The 26,664-nt window shown below is 35.9% G+C and overlaps 1 protein-coding gene across 1 annotated transcript in view; it reads right to left on the bottom strand.

Annotated features, from left to right (window-relative positions):
- Nucleotides 1-26,664, bottom strand: part of EYS (eyes shut homolog) — a 1,965,296-nt gene that overhangs the window by 223,864 nt on the left and 1,714,768 nt on the right. The window contains 2 exon segments of the mRNA XM_066360293.1: nt 4,748-4,968; nt 11,714-11,822. Coding sequence (XP_066216390.1) covers nt 4,748-4,968; nt 11,714-11,822 — 330 coding nt within the window.

The raw sequence follows: 26,664 nt of genomic DNA, 5'->3' as shown, positions 1-26,664 counted from the left end.
GATAAAATATATACATTAATACATACTTAGCTTGTGGTAAAACTAAGACTAATTCTAAAATTCATGTCTCAATAATTATTGACCGTAATATCAGTGACATAAGTTTTCAGAGCACTGGTTGTATAAGGTATATTCCCAAACCTGATACTCCTTTTTAATTATTGTTTAACCTATTTTAAAACATCTGGCACAGAAAGGAGAAAGTGATTTAAATATTATCTGTTTAATTTGTTAACCTTCCTACGCCCTTTTGCAAACAGCTTGTTCAAAGTCCATAGAGATTTGGATACTCAGAATAGCCCTTCTGTATCGCTTTTCTAAACTGAATCTCGCTACATGCATTTTTGATCTCTGAAATAAGCAAGCACAGGGGTTTGAGAATTCTAGCACAGAGTTATAGCGACATGGAAAAAGATTTGGATATTGTCCAGAGATGTGTGAAAGTACTCAAAGCAGACTGGCATTTGCTCAGTAAAGCTGCTGAACTAAAACTTCCCTTACACAGTCGTCCATGTGCTACTTGTCTTCTTATAAGCAGATTACCTTCAGAGACAAGGTCGGGATAACACTTAACAGTGAATTATATCAACCAAGCTATGAAATTAATAATGATTTTGTTTATAAATAGCTGTATAACTATTTTATTTTGTGATCCTGAATGTGTAGCTCTGTGGTACTGTACCTCTGTTAACTTACCATCTTACTCTTGGTTAGAGTATGCTTTTTTTTTTCTTCCTTAAACATTGTAACACTGTTATTCTTTACATGCTGGGGAGAATGGGCATGCATTTCCAGGACATATGGATTAGAAAGTTCAAGTGCGTGTAGATTGAAAAATTTCTGCCTCTCTTAAGGTTCTTATATATCTCATTAGGAGACATTTTAGCCTTTAGATGAAAGTCTGTGGGCCAGAACAATTAAACTGTTATGAGAAATTATTATTTGCATTTTCAAGTGAAAGCATTATGCACACCCACTATAGTAACATTAGTGTCTCTATATCTTGAGAATGAAAGTCAGAGAGGTAAAGAGCTTTTTTTATTATCTTTGTAATAATGGCTCCTTTATTCTGAACAAAGATGGTCTATAATTTTAAAAATAAAGTAATAAAACTATAGACCTAAAAAGAATTCCATCAGGTCACTTTGTCCATTTGCTTTGGATCCAGAAAGGTTGAATATTAATGTATCTCATTTAAACCACTCTGCCATTTTGAGAGTTATCTTGCACCCAATCTTCCTTTGGGGAAAATAGAAAAAAAGAAGAGAGGAGTTTAGAAGTCTGCTTGGCTTGGCTCAGGGGTGAGATTGAGTCAGATGTCATTGAAAGATGCAAAGACTGAGAAGGGTTGGAAGAGAGTTTGGAAGGTTTTGAAGAGATCCATTTTATGATGTGGCAGCATAGAAAGGAGAAGAAATCTTTGGCTTTGGCCAACAATATAGATGGCAAGTGAGTTGCCAAAAGTGTTATCAGTTCAGATCCATTGGTGGCAGTCAGGATGGGGCTCAGTAGTACAGAGTTTCTCTAGGTTCCCTGGTTGGAAAACTTTATACCCTCACTGCAGTCCAAAAGTGGGTATGTGTCCACTGAGGGAAGGCTGTTGGTAGTAGTGGTTGTGCTTTGTGACCTACTTCTTTGGTTTACATTCTTCTCGAACAACTTCTTTGGTCTGAGGCTGCTAATGGCCTCACTTGGAGTTCCCTGTCAGTACATATTTGGGTCTCCTTTTATGTTACTGCATAGTGGGGTTGAGTGCTCTATGTATGATTGGGTACTGGTGTTTTACACAGACCAGAAAGAGTGACCGACAGCATTTTCATTCTGCTGATCTTCCATGTGGCTCTATGGCTATCCATGCTCTTGTATTGAACTTTTGATCTCATTCATGATGGTTTCACTCTCATGATCTAATTACCTCTCCAAAGCCCCACCTTCGAAAATCATCACATTGGAGATTAGGATTTCAACATATGAATCTGAGGGGGCACAACCATTCAGTCTTGAGCACCTACCTCAGACGCCTCCTTGTCCTTCTTTTCTACTTCTTTTTAATTGCTCTGCTACTACTCATTCTGCTCCCTTCCCACAAAATTCCAGTGTGATTTTTCTAAAATTGTTTTCTTGCTCTACTTTCTTTTCTATTTGCTTTCTTTCAGTAATTACATGGTTCAGTATTAAGCTCCACATAGTTGACACCAAATCTGTGTTTTCCCTGACCACAATTAACATTTGGATATTCCCATTTGAATAGTCATCTGATTCTTGAGGCCAAAAGGCCCAAACCGAACTCATCCTCTTCCCTCTTCTTCCTGCATTCTGGTTACCAGATTCAGAATCCAACAATCTTTCTTTTTTTTTTTTCTCAAAATTTATTCTTGTATTAGTATTTTTTTTAATTAATTTTTTTTTATTTTATTAATTTTTAGAGAGGAGAGAGAGAGGGAGCGAGAGAGAGAGAGAAGGGGAAGGAGCTGGAAGCATCAACTCCCATATGTGCCTTGACCAGGCAAGCCCAGGGTTTCGAACCGGCGACCTCAGCATTTCCAGGTCGACGCTTTATCCACTGCGCCACCACAGGTCAGGCCCCAAATATCTTTCTTTACATCTTCCCTTGGCTCCCCGCCTTTGATGATTTTTTAAATCCTGTTCTTATGATACCTCTGGAATGTCTATTTTTGTTGTTGTACCGGAACTGGCCAACTCCAATGTATTGTGGTTTTGGCATGCGTGGGGCCATGCTGGAATGGAAGTCATAGTTGCCAGGGACCAGCGTGTTCTGTGTGTAATAATGCAAGGAGTAATTTATGTAAGTTAAGCACTAGCAATGAAGAAAGAAATCATGCTCACAGGCTGTGAAGAAGTGTTTTTTTTTTTATCAGGTACACAGCTGGCAAGTGGCTACCCTCAGCTCCTTGCTGGTTTTTGGCTGGAACCATCCTCAGTATCTTGTCACATGGACTTTCCCAAAATTGCTACATCCTTTATCAAAATCAGCTAGAGAGAGTGTCCTTCCAAGATCAGCTCACAATCATATGTAACCTGATTATGAAAGTAAGTGCCATCCCATTACTTTATTCTACTGGTTATTCTGTTGGCTAAAAGTGAGTCACCGGTCCCATCCACACAGAAGTTAGAGGGGATCATGCAAAGGCTCGAACACCAGGAGGGGAGATAATGAGGACTATGACTGAATCTGGTGACTACATATAGAAAGGAGGAAACACAATTCTTGGTACTTCTATAACTCCATCAATGGTAAAGTCTCATGGACAATATTTATTTAGGTTTAATGACATATATCAGATATTAGAAAGTTAGTAGGAGATGATTTTTCCTGTTCCTCCACTTAATTAAGCAAAAATGCAGGTTTTTCTGCAGGGTTCTGAAGGTTGTCTTGCTTGATAATTCTGCATTATTATTAGTAAAAATAATTGTCATGTATGGATTCATTATAAAACAGAATTCTTATCAAGTAAAGCCCTGATTTTGTTTCCTGAAGAAAAGTGGCTGTGGCCAAGGAAGTTATCTTCAATCTTAGCCTCAAAATGCACTCTTTTAAAAGCCAATACTTTATCTGCTATACTTTTCCTGGATAAAATAGGCAGATTGCTGTTGTTATTTTACAAATGTATTAATAAAGTCACAAACACAGACACAGTTAGTTAAGAAGAAAAAATTTAAACACCCTAACTGCTAATCTCTTCCCTTTTCACTAAATCATGCTTTCCCCCCAAATTTATTACAGTCAGGCTATGATTGTCTGGTAAATATATTACCTTGACTTTATCATACTTTTCCATCCCTCTGTTCCTAGTTTTTGCCATTTTGTTTTCTCTCTCATTATTTTCTATTTCAATGATTACTTTCAGAGCCTGTCTCTGCCCACCATTTCCTATCCCAGTTTTTTTAAACAGAATTTTTCTCTTTCCCACACTATGCGTACAGGTGTTTACTTTTATAAAGTTGTTAATGACTTGGTTACTTTCCCCTTAGAATCACTAAAGTGAATTAATTAAGATATTTCCTGTGAGATCTGGTTAATTTTTCCTTCACTTGAATTATTATTATTGGTACATATTTCTGTTTCTATTCTGTCATTACTTGTAGCCCTAAAATAAAGATTTCTCAGAGGATTGAAGAAGTTTGGGAATATGTTTTACACTGTCCAAATGAGACTCCATCTGAGTTGAGTCACTGAAGACATTTTAGTGGAGCAGAAAGTAATTTTAATTAAGATCTTAAGCTTATAAGCATGATGACTCCGCACTTGAAAGAGGAGTAATGTACATAGGATTGCAAATAAAAAGAAATAGATATAGGTACTTTCTCCCCACATTTAGTTTTAGAGATGTAAGTAGATTTTTTAGATGAAGCAAAAACAAACACAATAAAAAATGAACCCATCAAAATTATTATCAAAGAGGAATAATCTCTCAATCATATTTCTAAAAAGCAAAACACCTCGGTAAACTTAAACTTGGATCTATTTAAAATTGTCAAAATCAGGTTCAGTTCCCTAGTTATTTTCAGAGGTCAGGAATTTCTTGCCACTGGAGCCACAATACATAAATTTCTTTGAGCAAACAAGTATCTACCATATGTGTGTGTCACCTAGGTGGTGTATGCCAAAAACTTGGATGTTCTAGCCCTTTCTTTCTATCACCCACATGACGATGCTGCTGGTTTTGCTGTTTTAAGAACTTGGAGTCATGTAATGTAGGCTGGAGATCAGGAGGCTACTACTAACCTAATGCAAGTTCCGTTGTTGTGGCATCGAGGATGAGCACACCAAGGGACGTGGCAGCTCTCAATATTCTTTCCACGTAGTGCTTCATCAATGATGAAGAATTCTCTGTTGTTTACTTGAAGCTCTCCAATGCAGCCCTTCAACCCATAGATAGGGCCTGCATTCTTATGGATCTTAACATTTTCAGGAACATGGCCAAGGAACATTGATTCAAAATGTACCTATAGGAAATATAACAATAAAAATATCTTATATGGAATTGTTAAATTATAGGAGAAAGACTTAGACTACTTTGCTCTGTAATTGCAAGTTTTAATATGCTCTTCTGTGTTAAACAGGTTTCAGTTGTTGGCTAGTTTTTGTCAACTCTACTAGGTGGTAAGTTACTCCAGAAAAGGGCCCTTTGATATTTCTTTTGTAACTCACAACAGCTGATATATTTTAGTACAAAGATTGGTCATTTGATGAAACTTTCTGATTGATTACTTGAAAATGTATTTTGGAACTCAAATATTTGCATTTTAATGTGAACATTACCAAATAATAACTGATAAAGAAAATGAAAGCTTGTTGTCTAAATTATTGTTAGAGATTGAATTCTGCCACCCTGACCCTGCATTCATATGTTGAAGTCCTAATCTCCAGTACCTCAGAATGTGACCTTATTTGGGAATAGAGATCATATTCATTGACCAGAATGATGATAAAATCACTTGCATGATATAAATTGCTACTTAAACTCTCCTTTCTAACCCCTCAGCAACATGTAAATTGAACTTTCATCATTTGGATGGACATAAAGTGCAACTTTTCTAGAAGGAATCTGTGAGCTACAGTTGACGTCTGGATAACTGGTAATGAGACTGTGACCTTCAGGGCTGTTAGGCATATGATAGACACAATAGCATTTGTGCAGTTTATTTTGTGATGTGCTCACCCCTCAAACTCACTCGCTCAGTCCAAGCTGATGTCGGAAGGTATTTAAATTGGTATTACAGATACATTACAATGGAAAACTGTCATTGCAAGAATTCCAGAACTAGAGCCAAATAATCAAGTTAGGACTCTGGCGAGAGGGAGAGGATGAGAGATGCCCAGTAATATCACTTAATATTTATACTAATATTTTTGGGTCTAATGCAAACATGCTTTTTGAGAACAAAGTATATGCAATTCTAGTAACACCAAAGCATTTCCATGACCCAGAATAGTTCTTTTTTTTTATGTGGTTCAGGCTCTGCTCATAAGGGCATTCCTTATTATTTTTTCCTGAGTACTTCATATAGGACTCAGATAAATAGTCACCCAGAGGATCACTACTTTTGGTGGAAGTTTCAAGGTGTATTAATAGAGCCCTCATGTAGTGTAGGAGCAATCTATTTATTTGTTTTCACATTCTTTTTCATATGCTAAGTCCATTTATATCAATTACTCTACCAAACTATTAGCAGAGCTCTTTTATAACCTAAGATAAGTGGCTAACTGCTAATGCAATCTGGGGTCCATCATAAACATACAGACACAGCAAATCCAAGGCTATGACCTTCATCTCACTGAGGATCTCTGACATCTTTGTGTACTGACCACACACCTTAAAGAGAAGACTTCTCACTGCTTTGACAAGTGTGATGTTTTAGCACAAAACTGATAGAGGATGAAAGAATATCCTCCTCTCCTGTCAGCAGTAGGCAGATCTGACGGAAAGTCTACAGAGCTATCTATGATTTATTAGACCATTAAACAACACCCAAACAATGGAAATAAATGGCTCTTGTATTTCTTCTGATATGATGCCCAAATTCAGTTGGAGCCCTGAAATGTCTAAAAAAACAGCTGTCACTGCCTGCACATAGATAACCATTAAAATGGTTGACTTCCTTTATCCCCAGACTCTCAATTACCCAAGCACTGCCTTTTGTGTGTATAATCATTCTTAAAAAGACAGGTCTTTAAAATGAGTCTTTTCTAATAACTCCTTGTGAATTCAACTATGGAGAATAGAATCTGACATCAAGATATGATCTTACAAGATAAAAAACCAGAGAACAGACATGGACAATCAAAGAGGTATCATCAAGATAACAAAAAATATAAATGGTGACTGAGGGGAAAGGACTCCACATGTGACAAGAATGAATGAATATTCCTTTTCCTCTCAGTTTCTCTTTAAAGAAAGAATACAGTGTTCTCTTATAATATGTGGAAATGAAATAAGAAGATAGACAAAAGGGAATAAACTTTTAAAAACTGGGGAGCAAGGGGAAGCTAGATGAGAAGCTGCTTTATCTCTGTTCTGTTTTGTCTTAATTTAAATTTAGATATTGAGGTATTACATACATTTCTGTTATTAGATCTTGATTCAATATTTACTTTAGTTTTACATCCTCAAATCTGTATGAAGTTAAAGAAATTTTGTGTTAATGAAATATATGAAGGTAATTGCAAATGTGTTTTTTGGATAAGATTATCAGAGTGTCCTTGCCTTTATGCAAGAATATAATGACAAAATTGAAATGAACTGACTTTTATTTAGTGCTATTTTTGTTTCTAATATTATCTGAATTGTTTGTAGGCAAATTCAAAACGAGACATGGAGTCTTGGAATAAAGATGAATAAGAGATGTTGGGCAAAGTGTTTGGAAAGAGAATTTATTTAAATAACTTTTCACATGTGATTTTAGTCTTAAATTCTTTAAGACTGTTTAGAGACATTAGATGAAAGGGCATTAAAAGGCAGAAGCAGTATTTATCCAAACCCTCCATCCCTTTGCTGTTATGTCTTTCCTTCCCCCCATAACATGATACTCTGTGAACATAGTCTTTTTTACATTAATTTATATCCCCCTTTAAAGCTGGGTGAACCTGCACCCCTTGTTGTCTTGGGATTCTCTGAGTCTATAGCACCTTGCAAATAGGAGGTTCTATACAAATTTGTACATATGACCTAATTAATGAAACTCAACTCTGCTTTTCTTCAGTCTCCTTGGCTTTTAAGCCTCTTCTCTTACTTTGCAGTTAAACCTCTCATTCTTAAGGTTTCCTAAGCTAGAGAATGTTTTCAAAATTATCTTCTCACCCTGTCAAAGGAAGAACTGAATTTTAATGAAGCAATCGATAAATTAAGTTGCTACTATGTGAGTACATGGATGTAGAGAAGTGGAAATACAAAAGAAAGGTGTGAGATTATATTTGTCTTAAGGAAGTTAAATGTCATATGGAGAAAGAAATCATGAAGAATTAAGTAATCATAAAATAGCAACCTTCCAGTCAGCAAGATGACAGAGTAGAAAGGTCCAGGGACTCCTTCCTTCCCTCATGGGCACACTGAAGCAGCAACACACAGACAGGGTCTCTTTGTGGGAAATGTGTAGACTCAGTTGAGAGGCACTTGCACCTCACATGGCTGTGGAACCAGCTTACTGAGGCCAGTAGGAAAATATGTTACACTCATCCACCATAGCCCTCCTCTAGACTCAGTGGCATGTGATTGAGAGAAAACATCTACTTTCCAGCTTCTTTTTGGAGGAAACAAAAAAGTGAAACATGTATCTTTGTATAGACTTTTCAGGATGCTGCCTAAGGGACTAGTTGCTGTCTTATTTGAATCTAAATGTTGACAGGAGCGGGTGCTCTGTTTGGGGCCACTGAAAACAGAGATGAAGGTTTGAATATGCATGTATTCATTCAACATAGTCCCTCTCCCTCCTCAGTGGGAAAGAGTAGGTGAAAGCCCCCAATTCCTGACTTCTCCCTGGGGATAGAAAGAGTTGGAATGTGTATCCAAAATTATGGCTTTTCAGGGGCTACCTGAAGAATGAGTTGCTGTCTCTCCTATCTTGGAGCACTGACAGGACCTGGAATTCTCTAGATACCTGGATATCACTGAAAACAGAAGAGTACTAGATGGTGTGCTGCTTCTCCATAGGACCTGTGGTGGAGCAGACAGAGTAATTCAGCTCAGTGGCCTCTTTCTGGGGCCAGAGTGGCGTGGATAGAGAGGAGTGGAGCATGCTTCTAACATTTTGGATTTTCAGGGACTTTTCTGAGAGACTGGTTTCTATTTTGCCTGACTTGGAAATGCAATGAGACCCAGCATAGCCTAGAAACTTTGGGAGCTGCTGAGACCAAAAGAAAATTGGGCTGCTTGTGACAGCCAAAGACAACCTACAGTACAGCAGACAGACAGTACAGGGAAGAAAAGATTACAAGAAACTTTCTTCAAAAAAAGGCATTAGCAAATTCACATTACAAAGAATTTGCACATACAAGTCTAGAGAAGACTCATCCATAGAAAAGGTTCGACAGGGTTCCAGAATCTCTAGCTGAGCTATTTAATGTTGAACTTTTCTTATACAAAGTCATCACATAAACACTGTAGAAGCAGCTGTTTTTTCAAATATGTGGATCCCATCACAACGTGTCAAGGCACAGGAAGAAACAGGAACACATAGCCCAATCAAAGAAACAAAATAAATCTCTAGAAATCAATCCAAGGAGGGAGGTATAGGAATGACCTGACAATGAATTCAAAACAACTGTCATAAAGCTGCTCAATGAGCTAAAGAAAATGAATCATGAAGAAAATGAGAATATCAACAAGGAAACAGAAAATATAATTAAAAAAAAGCAAAAATTTTGGAGCTGATGATACAAAACTGAATTGAAAAATTTACAAAAGGAATTTTACAGAAAGATCAAGCAGAAGAATAAAGTGGCAAACTAGAAGACAGGTCATTTTAAATTATTTCATTAAAGGACTGAAAGGAAAAGGAGTAAAAAAGTCTGAGGACTTAATGGAATATCATCAAATAGACTAATATGTGCATTATTGGAGTCTCAGAAGGAGAAGAGAGAGAAAGATAGAGAAGGGGCAGAATGCTTATTTGATGATACAAATTTCCAAATCTGGGGGAGAAAATGGACATTCAAATTCAAGAAGCCCAGAGCTAAAATAAGAATAAATGCAAAGAGGCCTACACCAAGACACATAATTATAATCTTCTAAAAAATATTCTACTATATTATAATGAGCAAAGTCAGGGTTAGAAGTTGTTTTTAATATTTTGTGTCAAAGTTCATAACTTTTAAAATTAAGTGGCTCCAGCTCACAAATCATCAGTGCTTCTATCCTTATTCCATAAATTTCTACCACTCTCTCATTGTAATAAAAGAAGAAAAGGGAGTAGCAAATGGTGTATTCACAACAAACACCTGAGGGGTGGGCTCCAGGAGGCTATAATATACCGTACTTTACATTAAACTATCATGGAGAGGTCTCATGATAGTCTCCACAAAGGGGAGAAAATGAGCTTTAGGGTTACCCACTTTAGAAGGCAGCAGTGATTCACTGAGACTTCAGAGCACTTGGGTTGGAATAAACACAAAAAGTCAGAATGTTGTAACAAAACTTTAAAGACCATAAGTGCACTGTCTCTTTAACACCCTAAAACCATCTAAATTCTTTTCAATTTAATCATAAATTCTAATCCCGTGTGTTTGTCTTTGTGTGTGAATGTACAGTATATTACTTGGGGCATTCTGACCAGTATATCATTCAGTCAACCTAAAGGGTGAGGAGACTGATTCATCCCATAGTTACAGATATAAGACATATTTATTATTTTCAACCACAAAAATATATTAATAAAGCATTTGTTGAATCTTATTTATTACAGATATGATCCACTGATGACTATTTTGGTAGAATAATGTATGTAATTTTAAATAAAATATAAAGCTTTTAATATAAAAATGGATGACTATATGGAATTAACATAGAACTACACTTAATACTTTACATTAGACTTTTTTTTAAAACAAAACTATTAGTGTTTCATATATTTTACACTATTTGAATATTTTATGTCTTCAATCTAAATATTTCACCATCTTGGGCTCTAGCATGACTTCTTAAAACATGAAAACCAACTTGACTCCTACTTAATCCATCTGACAGTTCTGAATCTGGTGCAGCAGCAAATGAACAGGAGAGTGTGTTATCAAGGAACACAAAAGGGCTGGAATTAGAAAACCTGGGATCAAGTCTCTATTCTTCTCACTATGAAATTTTGGATATCTGATGCTCAATTTCATCCAGCTTATGTAAGGGATAATCATTACTTTGATAATCATCACTTTGGAGAGTTCTTGTGAGGATCAGATGAGATAATACGTAGGGCCATAATTTGGAAAGTGTAATGTGCTTATGCAAATGTTAGATGCTCTTATGTGCTTCTTTTAGATGCCTGTATTTACTCAACAAAGAAAAATGGAAATAAAGTGAAATTTCCAATTCATTAGGTCACTCCACACTGCAAGCATTAATGTGTACCAAAATTAGCACTTTGGAGCTCTAATTATATGGATTAACTCACCATGATGATCAAATGAACCAGGAATTCTTTATCTATATAATGTATTGCTATAAAGTCATACTAAGAAGCGTGTAACTAACCACATCATTAAAATCAAAAGAATTCAGAAAACTGCTTGGTCTCTGGAGGGAAAAACATTTTCTCTTCTTTCAATTTAGTGTCATTCAATGTTTCTAAGAAAAAAATCCTGGCCAACATAAATCTGGAAACTTGAGAATGGACTGTTTCACAGCATAGTACAGCACTACTACCATGTCTTATAAAAATGTATTTTCAAGCACTGTTTTGTATCTTGCTAATGTTTCCCTATTTGTGAGTTTTTTCTTCAATCAAGTGTAATACATTACATGCCAAGTTTGAGAAGAAAATCAATTTCATGCTAAATTTAATAAAACTTTTATAATGACAGGCAACATTAAATATGTTTAATTATACCTAAAGTACCAGAGATGAATATTCTAGTGTTTTGTTGAGAGCTTTTACAAGAAATTCAATAAAAAATATGATTAACTCAATAACTTAAAAATAAATACTTACTGAAATACTGAGGGAGCATTTAGTAATGTGTGAAGCTGGATATATGCTTACCCACCTGAGAGGCATGGGATAGGTGCATGTCTTTTTTCTGTATCGGAGGTTTTCCAAATGCAGTCATTTCAATCATACAAGTAAGCCCAGGGCTGCCGCCAGGCATTGTGAAACTAGAAATAAAAAAGAAGAGCCCATTAATGTATGTATTATTGGCAAGAACAGAGTAACTTCACACATGGATAGTAAGTACTTCTTTGATGAGAGTGATACTTTCTGGATCACAATAATCCTGAAATATGGCCTTAACCAAGTGAGAACATTTCAGGATAGATAAAAGATATATTTCTTTTCTAACACTGCATTTTATTCTTCTTCACTCCTCTTGTGTTTAAGTCAGGACTTGAAGTGCTTTCAGAAAGTTAAACCCCCACAAAACAAAAAGGACTTTGTGTGTATAAGTAGGTATTGATAAATTTTGTGTTAACTGTGGTTGACATATGGTCTCACTCATGTAGGAGATTGTTGGATAAGTAACATCAATGTTAAATGATGCTAAACTCTCTAGGTAGAAATTTCCCCTCCCTGGCCTACAGGGGAAATAGAACTGGAATAAGAAATGAAAGGCTGCATACCCCTGAGCAGCGAGATTACAGTGTGATACAGTTATCGGAACTCAGAAAGCATGCTGCTAATGTACTGGCTGGTACTGTGTTTCAGAGATAAAGATAAGTATAAGGTTAAGAGAATTTGTAGAATGAATAGCAGAAATGGTCAATACATAATTGAAAATTTATCAGAGTTATAGAGTGATACAATCAGATGAAGAGGTACACATATTAAAGTACTTAGCATATTTTAAAAATAGAATTTTAAAAGACAATTCAAATGATATTAAACTGTCACTTGACTTATGTAATAACAGTGACTTGCACTATTATGAAGTCTACTTCACAGAGATATTAGGAAACATACTTGCTAATATGAACAGTGGCAATCTCTGCATATTGAATGGGTAGATAATTTTAATGTTCAATATGTTTATTTGTATTTTCTAAATATCTGACAGGTGAACACACCTATTTTTTATTTTTCATTTTAAGCAACTGCCTTAATTTTTCCAGATTTGAGAAGGTTCCCAGGATATGGGACTGTTGGTGCTAATACTAGGGAAGTTCCAGGCAAACAGGATTAGTTGGTAATTTTACTTTACAAATAGAAAGTTGGTTTTATTAAACACTCACTGGTTAAATAATTTACCAATACTTTTTCTTTAAAGTAATTTAGGAGACTAAGTGGAATGGAAAAACAAACTGCCCCCCCCACAAAAGAGACAACTGTCTGCTGATTCCCTTTTACCTAGAAGTACAAATTGGATATGGTCCTGGCAAGACGTCATTCACTACTTTTTGGGTCTCCACTCTAGGTTACTAATGTCACCACTAATCCTGAGCAGATCACTGTTGAAAATTCTAGAAATAACGTCTAGGGTGTTCCATTTGTGTGAACTGCATGTGGTAAGGCACACTTTGCCACTCTAGTTGATATGGGCCGGTCAACCTGTGTGATGCTTTATACCGGAGGTGGAGGAAGTAGCTCTGATGTAACTCTCAGATCCTTATTCAGAAATAAGATCTTTTTGTTTGTTTCATTCAGACCTATTAAAATCTAACCCTGAACTGCAGATCTACAAAAGAGAGCTCCTCTACTCTATATGCTTTCTGTTACTCTCTGCCTTTGTTCCAAACTTTTCCACCAAATGATTGTTTCTATTATTTGCTTAATCTATGCACTGTTTTAGAAATTGATACTTTAATCCCACCAGAGATTTTTCCACATGTAGATTCTTATCACATTCATTTTTATGTCTTATACTTGCTTATAGACCAAATTATGTCATAAGAAACAAAAATAATGCTCTATAAACAAATTAGACATTATGCCACATAAATCATTTGAGGAAAAAATCTAAGTGCATAACTCTTATGTCTCTCAAGTATTGCTGAGGCCAGCCGAATCTAATGATTTAAAGACTCAAGGACCATATTTTGAGATAATCCATTGACTGGCTGAGTGATCTTAGGCAAACCACTTAACCTTTCTTCCCTGAAGTGTGATTATCCACAGAAGGGAGATAATCATTCTTAGCTCATAAATGGTTAGTGAGAATCACATTATTTAATGTACATAAATCATTCAGTGCTAATATTAAAATCTGAAGTTAAAGCAATTATTTGCTGACTAGACAGGGATCTCTAAAGAGATTTTTATGAAAATAAATTACACAGTGAAGTTGAAGTGTTCATCTGCTTCGACTAACATTGCTTGTAATGGAATTCAAAATTAAATACTCCACTTGCATTATGTTAAAAATCAAAATTTGATGAAAGAGATTTTTCAGTGTCCTCGGCATTTTTAATTTATTTATTTATTTTTATTTTAAAAAGATTTTTATTCATTCATTTTAGAGAGATGAGGGGGGGAGGAGCAGGAAGCATCAACTCCCATATGTGCCTTGACCCGGCAAGCCCAGGGTTTCAAACCATCGACTTCAGTGTTCCGGGTCGACGCTTTATCCACTACTGCACAACCACAGGTCAGGCGTCCTTAGCATTCTTGTTTGTTAGATTTATAGTCTTTAGATATGCTAAACATAAACATTCAGACTTGGAAAAGACTATTTAAAAATTTTAGAAGATCCCACTCAAACTGGATGTTTAAGGTATTCCAAAACCAAGGGATCGGTTGTAAAAATGTAAACAATGGTGAACTAAATCAAGTACTTTTATATAACTGAATTCTATTCAGCTTATAATAGGAGTTATAAAATAATAATTAATGGAATGAAAAGATATTTGTATAAAATATAAAAGGCAATTTGGATGACATAGCATTTTTATAAAACTATGTAGAGATTATGGTAGAACTTCTTATACTTTTTTTTTAGCAAGAGAGATTGTGTGTGAGAGAGAGGCACAGGATGGGAGAGAGATGAGAAGCATCACCCATAGGTGCATCACTTTAGTTGTTCATTGTTTCTCATATGTGCCTAGACTGGGGCTCCAGCTGACCCAGTCACCCTGGGCTCAAGAAAGTGACTATTGGGTTACATCTATGATCCCACACTCAAGTTGGCGACCCTGTGCTCAAATTGGTGAGCCCACCCTCAAGTTGTTGACCATGGGGTTTCAAACCTGGGCCCTCAGAGTCCCAGGTCAATACTCTATCTTCTGAGCCACCACCTGGTCAGGCTACTTTCACTAATATTAACACTGGCAGCTTTACATGTGAAATGAGAATAATATTTAATTTTTCTCTTTTGTTTATTTGCATTTTCTAAATTTTGATATTAAAAATTTAATGTTTTCCAATGTCACCACCTAAAACAGAAGTCTAGGTTTTATAATAAAAATTTAAGAATTAATTAATTCAATAACATTTTCTTGTTTTTTGGATTCCACGCTGTCCTTCCAGGCACCTCTATCCATCAGTCTTGCTAAGTATGTCTTTAATACTTCTTGTAATGAGAGTTTGTAGATAGTAAACCCACAGTTTTATTACATTTCATATCACCTCTGAATAATAGTGTATCTACGTGTAAAATTTTTTAAAAAAATTTTAGAACTTTAAACATAGTACATAATTATTTTCTGCAATCAGATGATGTGAAGTCATTATCAGTTCCATTAAAAGGCTGTTCTTTTGTTTAAAAATTTTTTTCCTTACAACTTTAAAATCATCTTTTTATCTGTGATAATTAGTATTGGTGTGGATCAATCATTAGTTATTCTTTTTAATTAATATTCCAAGTGCACTTTTGATCTCAAGAATTATCTATTCCTTCATTTTGGAAAGCTTACACCCGAATTACCTCAAAAATTGCTTTCTGACATTCTCTGAAATCTCTTTTTTAAAGAGTTTTTCTAGAACTTATATTAGACATTTTTAGAAATCCTCTTAACTGGTCCTCTAAATTTCTTCACCTTGCATTTGTTATTAAAAATGTTCTTTTGAGTTCTCTATCCTGTATTTTTTCCTACGCACCATATTATCTTCCTCAGGGGTCCCAGGACCATTTATTCTATCTATTGAGTTTTAAATTTCAATGAATGTGTTCATTTATCCTCAATATTCTGGATCCATTTCATATTTTTGGTGTTAATTAATTTGCTTTTATAATTTCTCCTTTAAAATAAAGGTTATTCTTTCATTTCTGCTTTTTAGCATCCTAAGAATACTTTCCTTTTTGTCATACTTTTTCCTAAAACTGACTTCATTACACTGATTCATTTGCTGATTTGCTTGGTTCCCTTCTCAGTCTTGCCATGTGTTCTGATACTGTGCTGTGCAGGCTCATTCTGAGTGGGAAGCATTTTCGTCTTTCTTTTGTCTTCCCCACTCATGTTGTTCCTCTCCCTTGATCTTCTGCAGTGCTCAGCTGTGCCTGCCTAGTGAGAACCCTCCCAGCTCCTCTCATCACACTCTGCTTGTCACCTAAGCTGGAATCTTAGATGATGGGTATTTGGTCACTCTGTCTTATGTGATAGTAAAGGTATCCGAGGGTCCATTCACAGAGCCAAAAATGAGTGCTTGATGCATTTCTGCTCATGACACTTTGTCTGTATCTTGTTTTCGTCCTGTGCTGGCTGCTTGCTAGAAGTCAGAATCCCAGATGACAGTGTGTGTGTGTGTGTGTGTGTGTGTGTGTGTGTGTGTGTGTGTGTGTGTAATCTTTCACAAATATTAGTGAGTACTGTAGTTTTAGTTCCCTTTGCCTCACAGAAGCTGATATCATGGCAGGCCTGCAGCATTACCTCTTTTGCTGCTTTTGCTGCTTTGTTTGGGAAGATATTTCTTGTGTTTTATATTTTCAGCTATTTGTTTTAAATTTTTTTTTTAATTTTCTCCCTTGTTGCTGGGTGTTTGACACTAAGAAGGAGTATTGGCTTGTGAAGTTACAGAGTCATCTTGACTAGAGTTCCCACAGTTTTTCTTTCATAATAAGCAAAGACAGTAATAAAGATCAAATTAAACCCTTGCCTTTGAAGGGCCACGTAAATATGAAGTTGCTTTTCATTTGTGAGAGGCAGAATGAAGAAAAATTAAACAAGCCATTTGGAAGTGCCTTTCTGACTCTGTAGGCTTTAAAGTTGGAAGGACTAATTTCTTTGTTTTTTTATACCTCAGGTGTGTTTCAGGCTGAAGGCATTTCAACGCAGCTGTCTCACACTCTTTTTCAGTGCTGTGTTTCAGAAGCACGTTAAGTAAAGCGGGTTGTTGCCCTTTCCGAGAGAAATAGGAGGTATGGATTATTTTCCTTCTCTAAGGTACCTATGTTTGATTTGTCAAATCTGGCAGTGTTATGAGACACTAGCATTAAACCATAATGAAATTAAATACTTGAAAGGACTATTGCAGTGTTATGTTGAAGGCCTCACGAAACATAGCTCGTGTGTAATTGCAGTAGCTGTAGAGTGTTGAAACCATGGTATAGCAATAACAGAACTGAACAGCACCAACTGCTTTAGGGAATATCGCAAAGTTGATGACAATACTGAACGCTTTCACAGGTGCAAAATATGAATATCCTTTCTCTTGTTATTAAGTTTGGCTATTTTCCAGCAATGATGCTAGCTTGTCTATTTTAAATTTTAGACATGAATGAACCTTGCTAGTAGCTTTCTTTATTTACTTGTATCAGACTTTAAAAATGAATGCAAAAACAAGTTCTCTATGTGGATAACTTGCAGTATAGATAACAGTTAACTGAGTCTCCAAATTAAAAACTATTCTGACCAATATTAACTAGTCTTAATGTTAACTATATGTATTCCTCAGAAGTGAATGGATAGCATACACATTAAGCTTCAGCTTGAAAATTTCATTAAAAGAATCTTCTCAGGCTAGACTCAGGACAGAGAGGGATTAACTTCAATTGTTAGCAGCTGTGATCCCTGTGTTCAGCCTGAAGTTTTACTTGAGTTGTGACAACACTGCACAAGAATACCTGAGATGGGAGACTCCTACCAGCAGATGGCAGTAAAGTTACATGGCAGAGATAAAGGGACCAAAAGGCACCTGGTCCTCACAAAGATAGAATCTAATTGATAGTGTGATTGTTTTATCTCCCTGTTTGCAACAGGAAAACATGGGGAAATATATTTAAAAGATTATACATCAGGCAGTATGGATGAAACTGTCCAGAGACAGAGAGCTTTCTCTACCAGTTCATGTACCTAATGCGATTGTCATGGCTGTGTGAGCAAATTTAAGAAGATGCTGTTTAAGAGTATGATGTAATGGTTTTATGGAGCCCTATCAACACAGCCATGTTTCTTGAGGTTGTCAGTGCGACTCAGCACAAGTGCAAAAAAAAAAAAAAAAAAAAAAGATCAGGCACAAAACCCAGAGTGTTAGGCCTTTGCCAAATAAAAAAACAACATGAACATACTGGAAGGATCTCTTTTTGTTGAGTACCCAGGAGTTGGTCAGACTGGCCATACAAACAGCTTGTATAAGGAACACTGCGTGACCTCTAATAGGTGATTGTCCTGAGGACTTCCTGTCTCTGGATGATTGTTATGAGGTGATCATTGGTTTTAGATTATTTTCCTTAGCCTCTCCTCTGACTGACAGCCAGTGCAACCATAATTAATAATAAATTACAGAGACAGCCAAGCCATCATCCTGAGAAGCGCTGATATTAAAGAAAGGATCCGTGGTGATGCCTGAGCCCTGCTGAAGCAGGGGCTTCATTTACACCATTGATTAGTCCGAGCAGTCGTCAAGGGACTGTCCACCCCGCTGTCGTGAGATATCAGAGCTATTCTAAGAACTGGGATTTTACCTCTGACTACGCTATCCAATTCATGGGCAGTGGGCTCGACAGCATATTCTGCGGACTTCGGGGTCTCCTGGTGGCTCCTCCAAAAGTGTAGACAACTAGACTTCCCTTGTTTTCTTTACCCAGTAAACATTCACCTAATGATCATTACAATGACACAACTAGAAATGTGCCCCGACTCACTGCTGTTCTTTGACCTGACATCTGGCTTTCACCTATCTAAACAGGATGAGTAGAAGCATCAATGGGGAGCTGGAGCCGGCTAGCACCACTCACGCGGACTCAGTGCATCCCTCCCCAAAGCCACATCCGCGAATTCATGCTGGAAGCTTGAAACTGGCCAGGGTGGCAGTATTTATCCCTGGGAAATTGGCAAATGGTGCAAATCAAATCAGCCCCTTATCACACCCTTTTCCCTGAGAGCTGGCTGTTAAACACCAACCAGTATGCTACTGAGTTTCCTAAATATTTCTTAGCTGGGGTTAAGCATTCAGTTAGACCAAAGACATTAAGAAAATTGCATAAATCAACTTCACCCTTGGCATTTCATTTGGAATTTAGTAGAACATCAGCTTTATTTATGATCTATTAGTTCACAGCTCTAGATTAGATCAGTTTACTCTGATGATGAATATGGATTTTAAGAATATTACCCCTAAATCAGACACGTATTTAGCTAACAAATATCAGGTAGTATTGAATTTTATCTTTCATTTCTAATTCTTATTATCGTCTCAGTTTATTTGTACTTAGCAATTTGGGGGGATATTTGTATCCAATCCACTGAATAATCAATAGAAAGTCAGGATTTAAAAATATTGATTCCCGATTCTTACTTCTCCAACATCTAAACTCTCCTACGAACGTATTTTGAGAGACTAAAGTTTCCCAAGTTAAAATAGCATATGAGAAAGCTCAATATGATAAGAAATCAATTATTTTATCACATTTAAATAAAAACCAATTCTGATATGGGCATGTGGAGGTTTACTTCCGTTAGATTATGAGAGAAACTACAGACAAGTTTTCTTCAGGAAAAGCCTATATGAATGCCTGTCATTTTTTTTTCTTTTTGATGTGTTACAGTAAGTGTTGGTCCATTCTTTCTTTTAAATTTTCCTGATATTAACATTAACTGTGTCCCGTTCTTGTCTTTGAAATGCTAGTCTCTGCAGGGTTTATCTTTTGTACCATATAATTTTCCTGGTGGTGCATTTTAACTGAGATGTATCTACAACTATATCTCTAGATAGCAACATATCTACCTATCTAGACCATAAAATCCCTTAATGTTAAAATACTTATACTATATTGTTTCATCCAATGAAGTCATCAACAATTCTAGCTTTTATTAAGCCATATGAAGACAGAGTAGAAAAGCAGATGCAAAAGATTTAAATCTCAGAAGCACTCTCTGAAGCCAAAATTGTAAATACTCTCATCACTCTAAGTGTGAGAAGGCTGTGGTGTGATCCCGGAGGCCGTGCCTGAAATCAATACTTCTTTGGTTTCATATTTCTTTGGCAGCTGGCGTGCAATCAAGGGGTTCCTTGCCTCAGCTTATTTAATTTTCTCTGAGCAAGTACACCGATTCCTCATTCTTTGTTTTAAACTTAATTTCACTGATTTCTATTTATTTATATATTTATTTTTGATATTAGGGAGAGAGGAAAAGAGAGAGAGACAGAAACATCGACCTGCTCCTTATGTGTCCTGACTGGGATTCAAACCTGCAACGTATACATATTGGGATGATGCTCTAACCAAGTTATCTGGCCAGGGCTTTCATTCTTATATATAACATTTTCTTCATGGTTTCTGGCATTTTATATAGGCCACTCCCCCCTCTAATTGCTTTTCTCATACTTTTTGCTAAACATGACTTCTTCATTTTTTAAATTTCTGGTGGAGGAGAGAAGAAAAGGAAAGCCATTCTTTTTTACCGCAGAAAACGTACAATTTGAAGATAATCAGACAAGTAAAAATTTAAAAATTCAACCAATGTAAAAATAGCTAGAATTAATGAATCTGTAATCGAAGCTTAATGATTAAAAGGAGAATTACTAGCCCTTCCTTAATGTTAAGTCTATTTCTTATTAATAGCTTCCAGAAAGCACTTCCAATTTAAAGATTGGGGGGAACTTAATTGTGTAATGATCACGACGATGGAAAAAATGCTTTGTTTTTCACTCTTACAATAAGAGACAACAGCACATTCTGAAGTTGCTACTGATAAGAAAAACAGAAACAATTACACTAAATACTTTGAAAAATTTCCAGAAGATGTTATATGAACCACAACCCCCATTGTTTCTCCTGAAGAGAAACTGATAGTTAGAGATGGTTTGCAAGCTTTGTATCACTTGGTACAAATAGAAAACCAAAGTATTTTAAGGCTTATAGGCCCAAGATGACAAACAAAGATAATTTGCTCTAAAATTCATAATCTGTGTTAATTAAGACATAAAACCTTAATCTAAAAATGATTTAAGGTAATTTTTTTTTTTTTTGACATTAATAAATCAGGGTACATATATTCAAAGAAAACATGTCTAGGTTATTTTGTCATTAAATTATGTTGCATACCCCTCGCCCAAAGTCAGATTGTCCTTCGCCACCCTCTATCTAGTTCTCTGTGCCCCTCCCCCTCCCCCTAACTCTCCCCCTGTCCTCCCTCCCCCCACCCCTGGTAACCACCACACTCTTGTCCATGTCTCTTAGTCTCATTTTTATGTTCCACCAATGTATGGAATCATGTAGTTCTTGTTTTTTTCTGATTTACTTATTTCACTCCTTATAATGTTATCAAGATCCCACCATTTTGCTGTAAATGATCTGATGTCATCGTTTCTTATGGCTGAGTAGTATTCCATAGTGTATATGTGCCACATCTTCTTTATCCAGTCTTCTATTGAAGGGCTTTTTGGTTGTTTCCATGTCTTGGCCACTGTGAACAGTGCTGCAATGAACATGGGGCTACATGTGTCTTCACGTATCAATGTTTCTGAGGTTTTGGGGTATATACCCAGTAGAGGGATTGCTGGGTCATAAGGTAGTTCTATTTGCAGTTTTTTAAGGAACCACCATACTTTCCTCCATAATGGTTGTACTACTTTACAGTCCCACCAACAGTGAATGAGGGTTCCTTTTTCTCCACAGCCTCTCCAACATTTGCTATTACCCGTCTTGTTGATCATAGCTAATCTAACAGGGGTGAGGTGGTATCTCATTGTAGTTTTGATTTGCATTTCCCTAATAACTAATGAAGCTGAGCATTTTTTCATATATCTGTTGGCCATTTGTATCTCTTCCTGGGAGAAGTGTCTATTCATGTCTTCTTCCCATTTTTTTATTGGATTGTTTGTTTGTTTGTTGTTGAGTTTTATGAGTTCTTTGTAAATTTTGGAAATTAGGCCCTTATCTGAGCTGTTGTTTGAAAATATCATTTCCCATTTAGTTGGCTGTCTGTTTATTTTTATATCAGTTTCTCTTGCTGAGCAAAAACTTTTTATTCTGATGTAGTCCCATTCATTTATCTTTGCCTTCACTTCTCTTGCCATTGGAGTCAAGTTCATAAAATGTTCTTTAAAACCCAGGTCCATGAGTTTAGTACCTATGTCTTCTTCTATGTACTTTATTGTTTCAGGTCTTATATTTAGGTCTTTGATCCATTTTGAATTAATTTTAGTACACGGGGACAGGCTGTAGTCGAGTTTCATTCTTTTGCATGTGGCTTTCCAGTTTTCCCAACACCATTTGTTGAAGAGGCTTTCTTTTCTCCATTGTGTGTTGTTGGCCCCTTTATCAAAGATTATTTGACCATATATATGTGGTTTTATTTCTGGGCTTTCTATTCTGTTCCATTGGTCTGAGTGTCTATTTTTCTGCCAATACCATGCTGTTTTGATTGTTGTGGCCCTATAATATAGTTTAAAGTCAGGTATTGTAATGCCCCCAGCTTCATTCTTTTTCTTTAGGATTGTTTTGGCTATTCGGGGTTTTTTATAGTTCCATATAAATCTGATGATTTTTTGTTCCATTTCTTTAAAAAATCTCATAGGAATTTTGATGGGAATTGCATTAAATTTGTATATTGCTTTGGGTAATATGGCCATTTTGATTATATTTATTCTTCCTATCCAAGAACAAGGAATATTTTTCCATCTCATTGTATCTTTTTCGATTTCCCTTAACAATGCTTTGTAATTTTCATTATATAGGTCCTTTACATTCTTTGTTATGTTTATTCCTAGGTATTTTATTTTTTTTGTTGCAATCGTGAAGGGGATTATTTTTTTGAGTTCGTTTTCTAATATTTCATTGTTGGCATAGAGAAAGGCTATGGACTTCTGTATGTTAATTTTGTATCCTGCGACCTTACTGTATTGGTTTATTGTTTCTAATAATCTTTTTGTGGAGTCCTTCGGGTTTTCGATGTATAGGATCATATCATCAGCAAAAAGTGATACCTTTACTTCTTCTTTTCCAATATGGATGCCTTTTATTTCTTTGTCTTGTCTGATTGCTCTGGCCAGAACTTCTAGCACCACGTTAAATAAGAGTGGAGAGAGTGGACAACCCTGTCTTGTTCCTGATTTAAGGGGGAAAGCTTTCAGTTTAGTGCCATTTAATATGATGTTAGCTGATGGTTTATCATATATGGCCTTTATCATGTTGAGATATTTTCCTTCTATACCCATTTTGTTGAGAGTCTTAAACATAAAATTGTGTTGTATTTTATCAAAAGCCTTTTCTGCATCTATTGATAAGATCATGTGGTTTTTGTTCTTTGTTTTGTTGATATGGTGTATTACGTTAACCGTTTTGCGTATGTTGAACCATCCTTGAGATTCTGGGATGAATCCCACTTGATCATGATGTATTATTTTTTTAATATGTTGTTGTATTCGGTTTGCCAGTATTTTGTTTAGAATTTTAGCATCTGTATTCATTAGAGATATTGGTCTGTAGTTTTCTTTCTTTGTGCCATCCTTGCCAGGTTTTGGTATGAGGGTTATGTTGGCCTCATAAAATGTGTTCGGAAGTATTGCTTCTTCTTCAATTTTTTGGAAGACTTTGAGTAGAATAGGAACCAAGTCTTCTTTGAATGTTTGATAGAATTCACTAGTATAACCGTCTGGGCCTGGACTTTTATTTTTGGGGAGGTTTTTAATAGTTTTTTCTATTTCCTCCCTGCTGATTGGTCTGTTTAGGCTTTCTGCTTCTTCATGACTCAGTCTAGGAAGGTTGTATTGTTCTAGGAATTTATCCATTTCTTCTAGATTGTTGTATTTGGTGGCATATAATTTTTCATAGTATTCTACAATAATTCTTTGTATATCTATGATGTCTGTGGTGATCTCTCCTCTTTCATTTTGGATTTTATTTATTTGAGTCCTGTGCCTTTTTTCCTTGGTGAGTCTTGCCAAGGGTTTGTCAATTTTGTTGACCTTTTCAAAGAACCAGCTCCTTGTTTTATTGATTTTTTCTATAGTTTTTCTGTTCTCTATTTCATTTATTTCTGCTCTGATTTTAATTATCTCCTTTCTTCAGCTGGTTTTGGGTTGTCTTTGTTCTTCTTTTTCTAGTTCCTTAAGGTGTGAAGTTAAGTGGTTTACTTCGGCTCTCTCTTGTTTGTTCATATAGGCCTGAAGTGATATGAACTTTCCTCTTATTACTGCTTTTGCTGCATCCCAGAGATTCTGATATGTCGTATTTTCATTTTCATTTGTCTGTATGTATCTTTTGATCTCTGCGCTTATTTCTTCTTTGACCCATTCATTTTTTAGAAGTATGTTGTTTAGTTTCCACATTTTTGTGGGTTTTTCCCCCTCTTTTTTGCAGTTGAATTCTAGTTTCAAGGCTTTATGATCAGAAAATATGCTTGGTACAATTTCAATTTTTCTAAATTTGCTGATATTGTCTTTGTGGCCCAACATATGGTCAATTCTTGAGAATGTTCCATGTACACTAGAGAAAAATGTATACTCTGTCGCTTTGGGATGAAGTGTCCTGTAGATGTCTATCATATCCAGGTGTTCTAGTATTTCGTTCAAGGCCACTATATCTTTATTGATTCTCTGTTTGGATGACCGATCTAGAGCCGTCAGCGGAGTATTGAGGTCTCCAAGTATGATTGTATTTTTGTTAGTTTTTGTTTTAAGGTCAATAAGTAGCTGTCTTATATATTTTGGTGCTCCTTGGTTTGGTGCATATATATTAAGGATTGTTATGTCTTCTTGATTCAGTGTCCCCTTAATCATTATGAAGTGACCATTTTTGTCTCTGAGTACTTTTTCTGTCTTGTAGTCAGCATTATCAGATATGAGTATTGCTACACCTGCTTTTTTTTGGGTGTTGTTTGCTTGGAGTATTGTTTTCCAGCCTTTCACTTTGAATTTGTTTTTATCCTTGTTGCTTAGATGTGTTTCTTGTAGGCAGCATATAGTTGGATTTTCTTTTTTAATCCATTCTGCTACTCTGTGTCTTTTTATTGGTAAGTTTAATCCATTTACATTTAGTGTAATTATTGACACTTGTGGGTTCCCTACTGCCATTTTATAAATTGCTTTCTGTTAGTTTTGTATCTAGTTTGATTCTTCTCTTTTGTTTTTCTATCATTTGTTTCTGTTTGTTTGTGTTCCATACTTTTTTCCTCTGTTGCTACCTTTTTTAAGTCATGTGTTTTTGTGGTGGTTTTTTCTAGGGTGGTTACCATTAAGTAATGAAAAGGGTACCTACCATATTCATTGTAGTACCCTATCTTATAAGTATTTCTGCACTTCATCGTCCTTTGCTACTGTTAATCTTAAGGTAATTTTTAATACAGGTAAAATAATGAAGAACAGAAGACAGAAAATTTGTGTAGAAAAATCATAAAAGAAATTAGTGTTCAAGACACTTCTCCCCAGAAGAAATACAAATGGCCAATAGATATATGAAAAGATGCTCATCTTCACTAGCTATTAGAGAAATGCAAATCAAAACTACAATGAGATACCACCTCACACCTGTTAAATTAGCTTTTATCAACAAGTGTTGAAGAGGCTGTGGAGAAAAAGGAACCCTATCCACTGTTGGTGAGAATGTAAAGTAGTACAACCATTATGAAAGAAAGTATGATGGTTCCTCAAAAAATTAAGAATAGAACTACCTTATGACCCAGCAATCCCTCTATTGGGTATATATCCCCAAAACTCAAAAACACTGGTACATAAAGACACATGCAGCCCCATGTTCATTGCATCATTGTTCACAGTGGCCAAGACATGGAAACAACCAAAAAGCCCTTCAATAGAGGATTGGATAAAGAAGATGTGGCACATATATACTATGGAATACTACTTAGCTATAAAAAATGATGACATAATATCATTTACAACAACATGGATGGACATTGATAACATTATACTGAGTGAAATAAGTAAATCAGAAATAATTAAGAACTATATGATTCTATACATAGGTGGGACACAAAATTGAGACTCATGGACATGGTCAAGAATGCGGTAGTTACTGGGGGAGGGGAAGGGGAAGAGGGAGGCCATAAGGAGAGGGGAGGGACATAAAAAAACAAATGAAGGATGACGGAGGACAATTTGACTTTGGGTAATGGGTATAAAACATAATCGAATGTCAGAATGATCTGGAGATATTTTTTCTAAATCTATTACTCTAGTTGACCAATGTCACCCCATAATTGTCTAAATAAAATTAAAAAAAAAGTTAGTGTTCAGGCAAGTGATCTTAAACACATCTTAAAATGGATCTATTCCTTCAAAAGATGAATGAATGCCTCTTATGTAAGAATATACAGACCATTTTCTTTTATTTATGATTTTAATTTTTGTTTAGATAGATTCAAGTATCCCACCGAATATCTCCCCCCACCCCCTTATTCCCCTCAGCGCCCCCTATGCCCCCTGCCCCCAATGCCTTCCCTCCTTCCCTCAAGGATTTGCTGTCCTGTTCTCTATAATGCTGTGTTATGTATATATAATTTCATCTATCTCTTTCCCTTTTCTTTGGTTCCATCTTCTCTTCTACTTTCCCTCTGACCACTTTCCCTCTGGTCCCTTTGATCCCGCCTCTGCCTCTGTTCTGTTCCTCAGTTCACATTGTTCATTGGATTCCTCAAATGAGTGAGGTCATATGATATTTTTCTTTCTCTG

Source organism: Saccopteryx leptura, chromosome 1 (assembly GCF_036850995.1).
Source record: "Saccopteryx leptura isolate mSacLep1 chromosome 1, mSacLep1_pri_phased_curated, whole genome shotgun sequence".
Classification (NCBI taxonomy): domain Eukaryota; kingdom Metazoa; phylum Chordata; class Mammalia; order Chiroptera; family Emballonuridae; genus Saccopteryx; species Saccopteryx leptura.
Note: the sequence above shows the minus strand (reverse complement) of the source record. Positions and strands in the feature narration are given on the sequence as shown.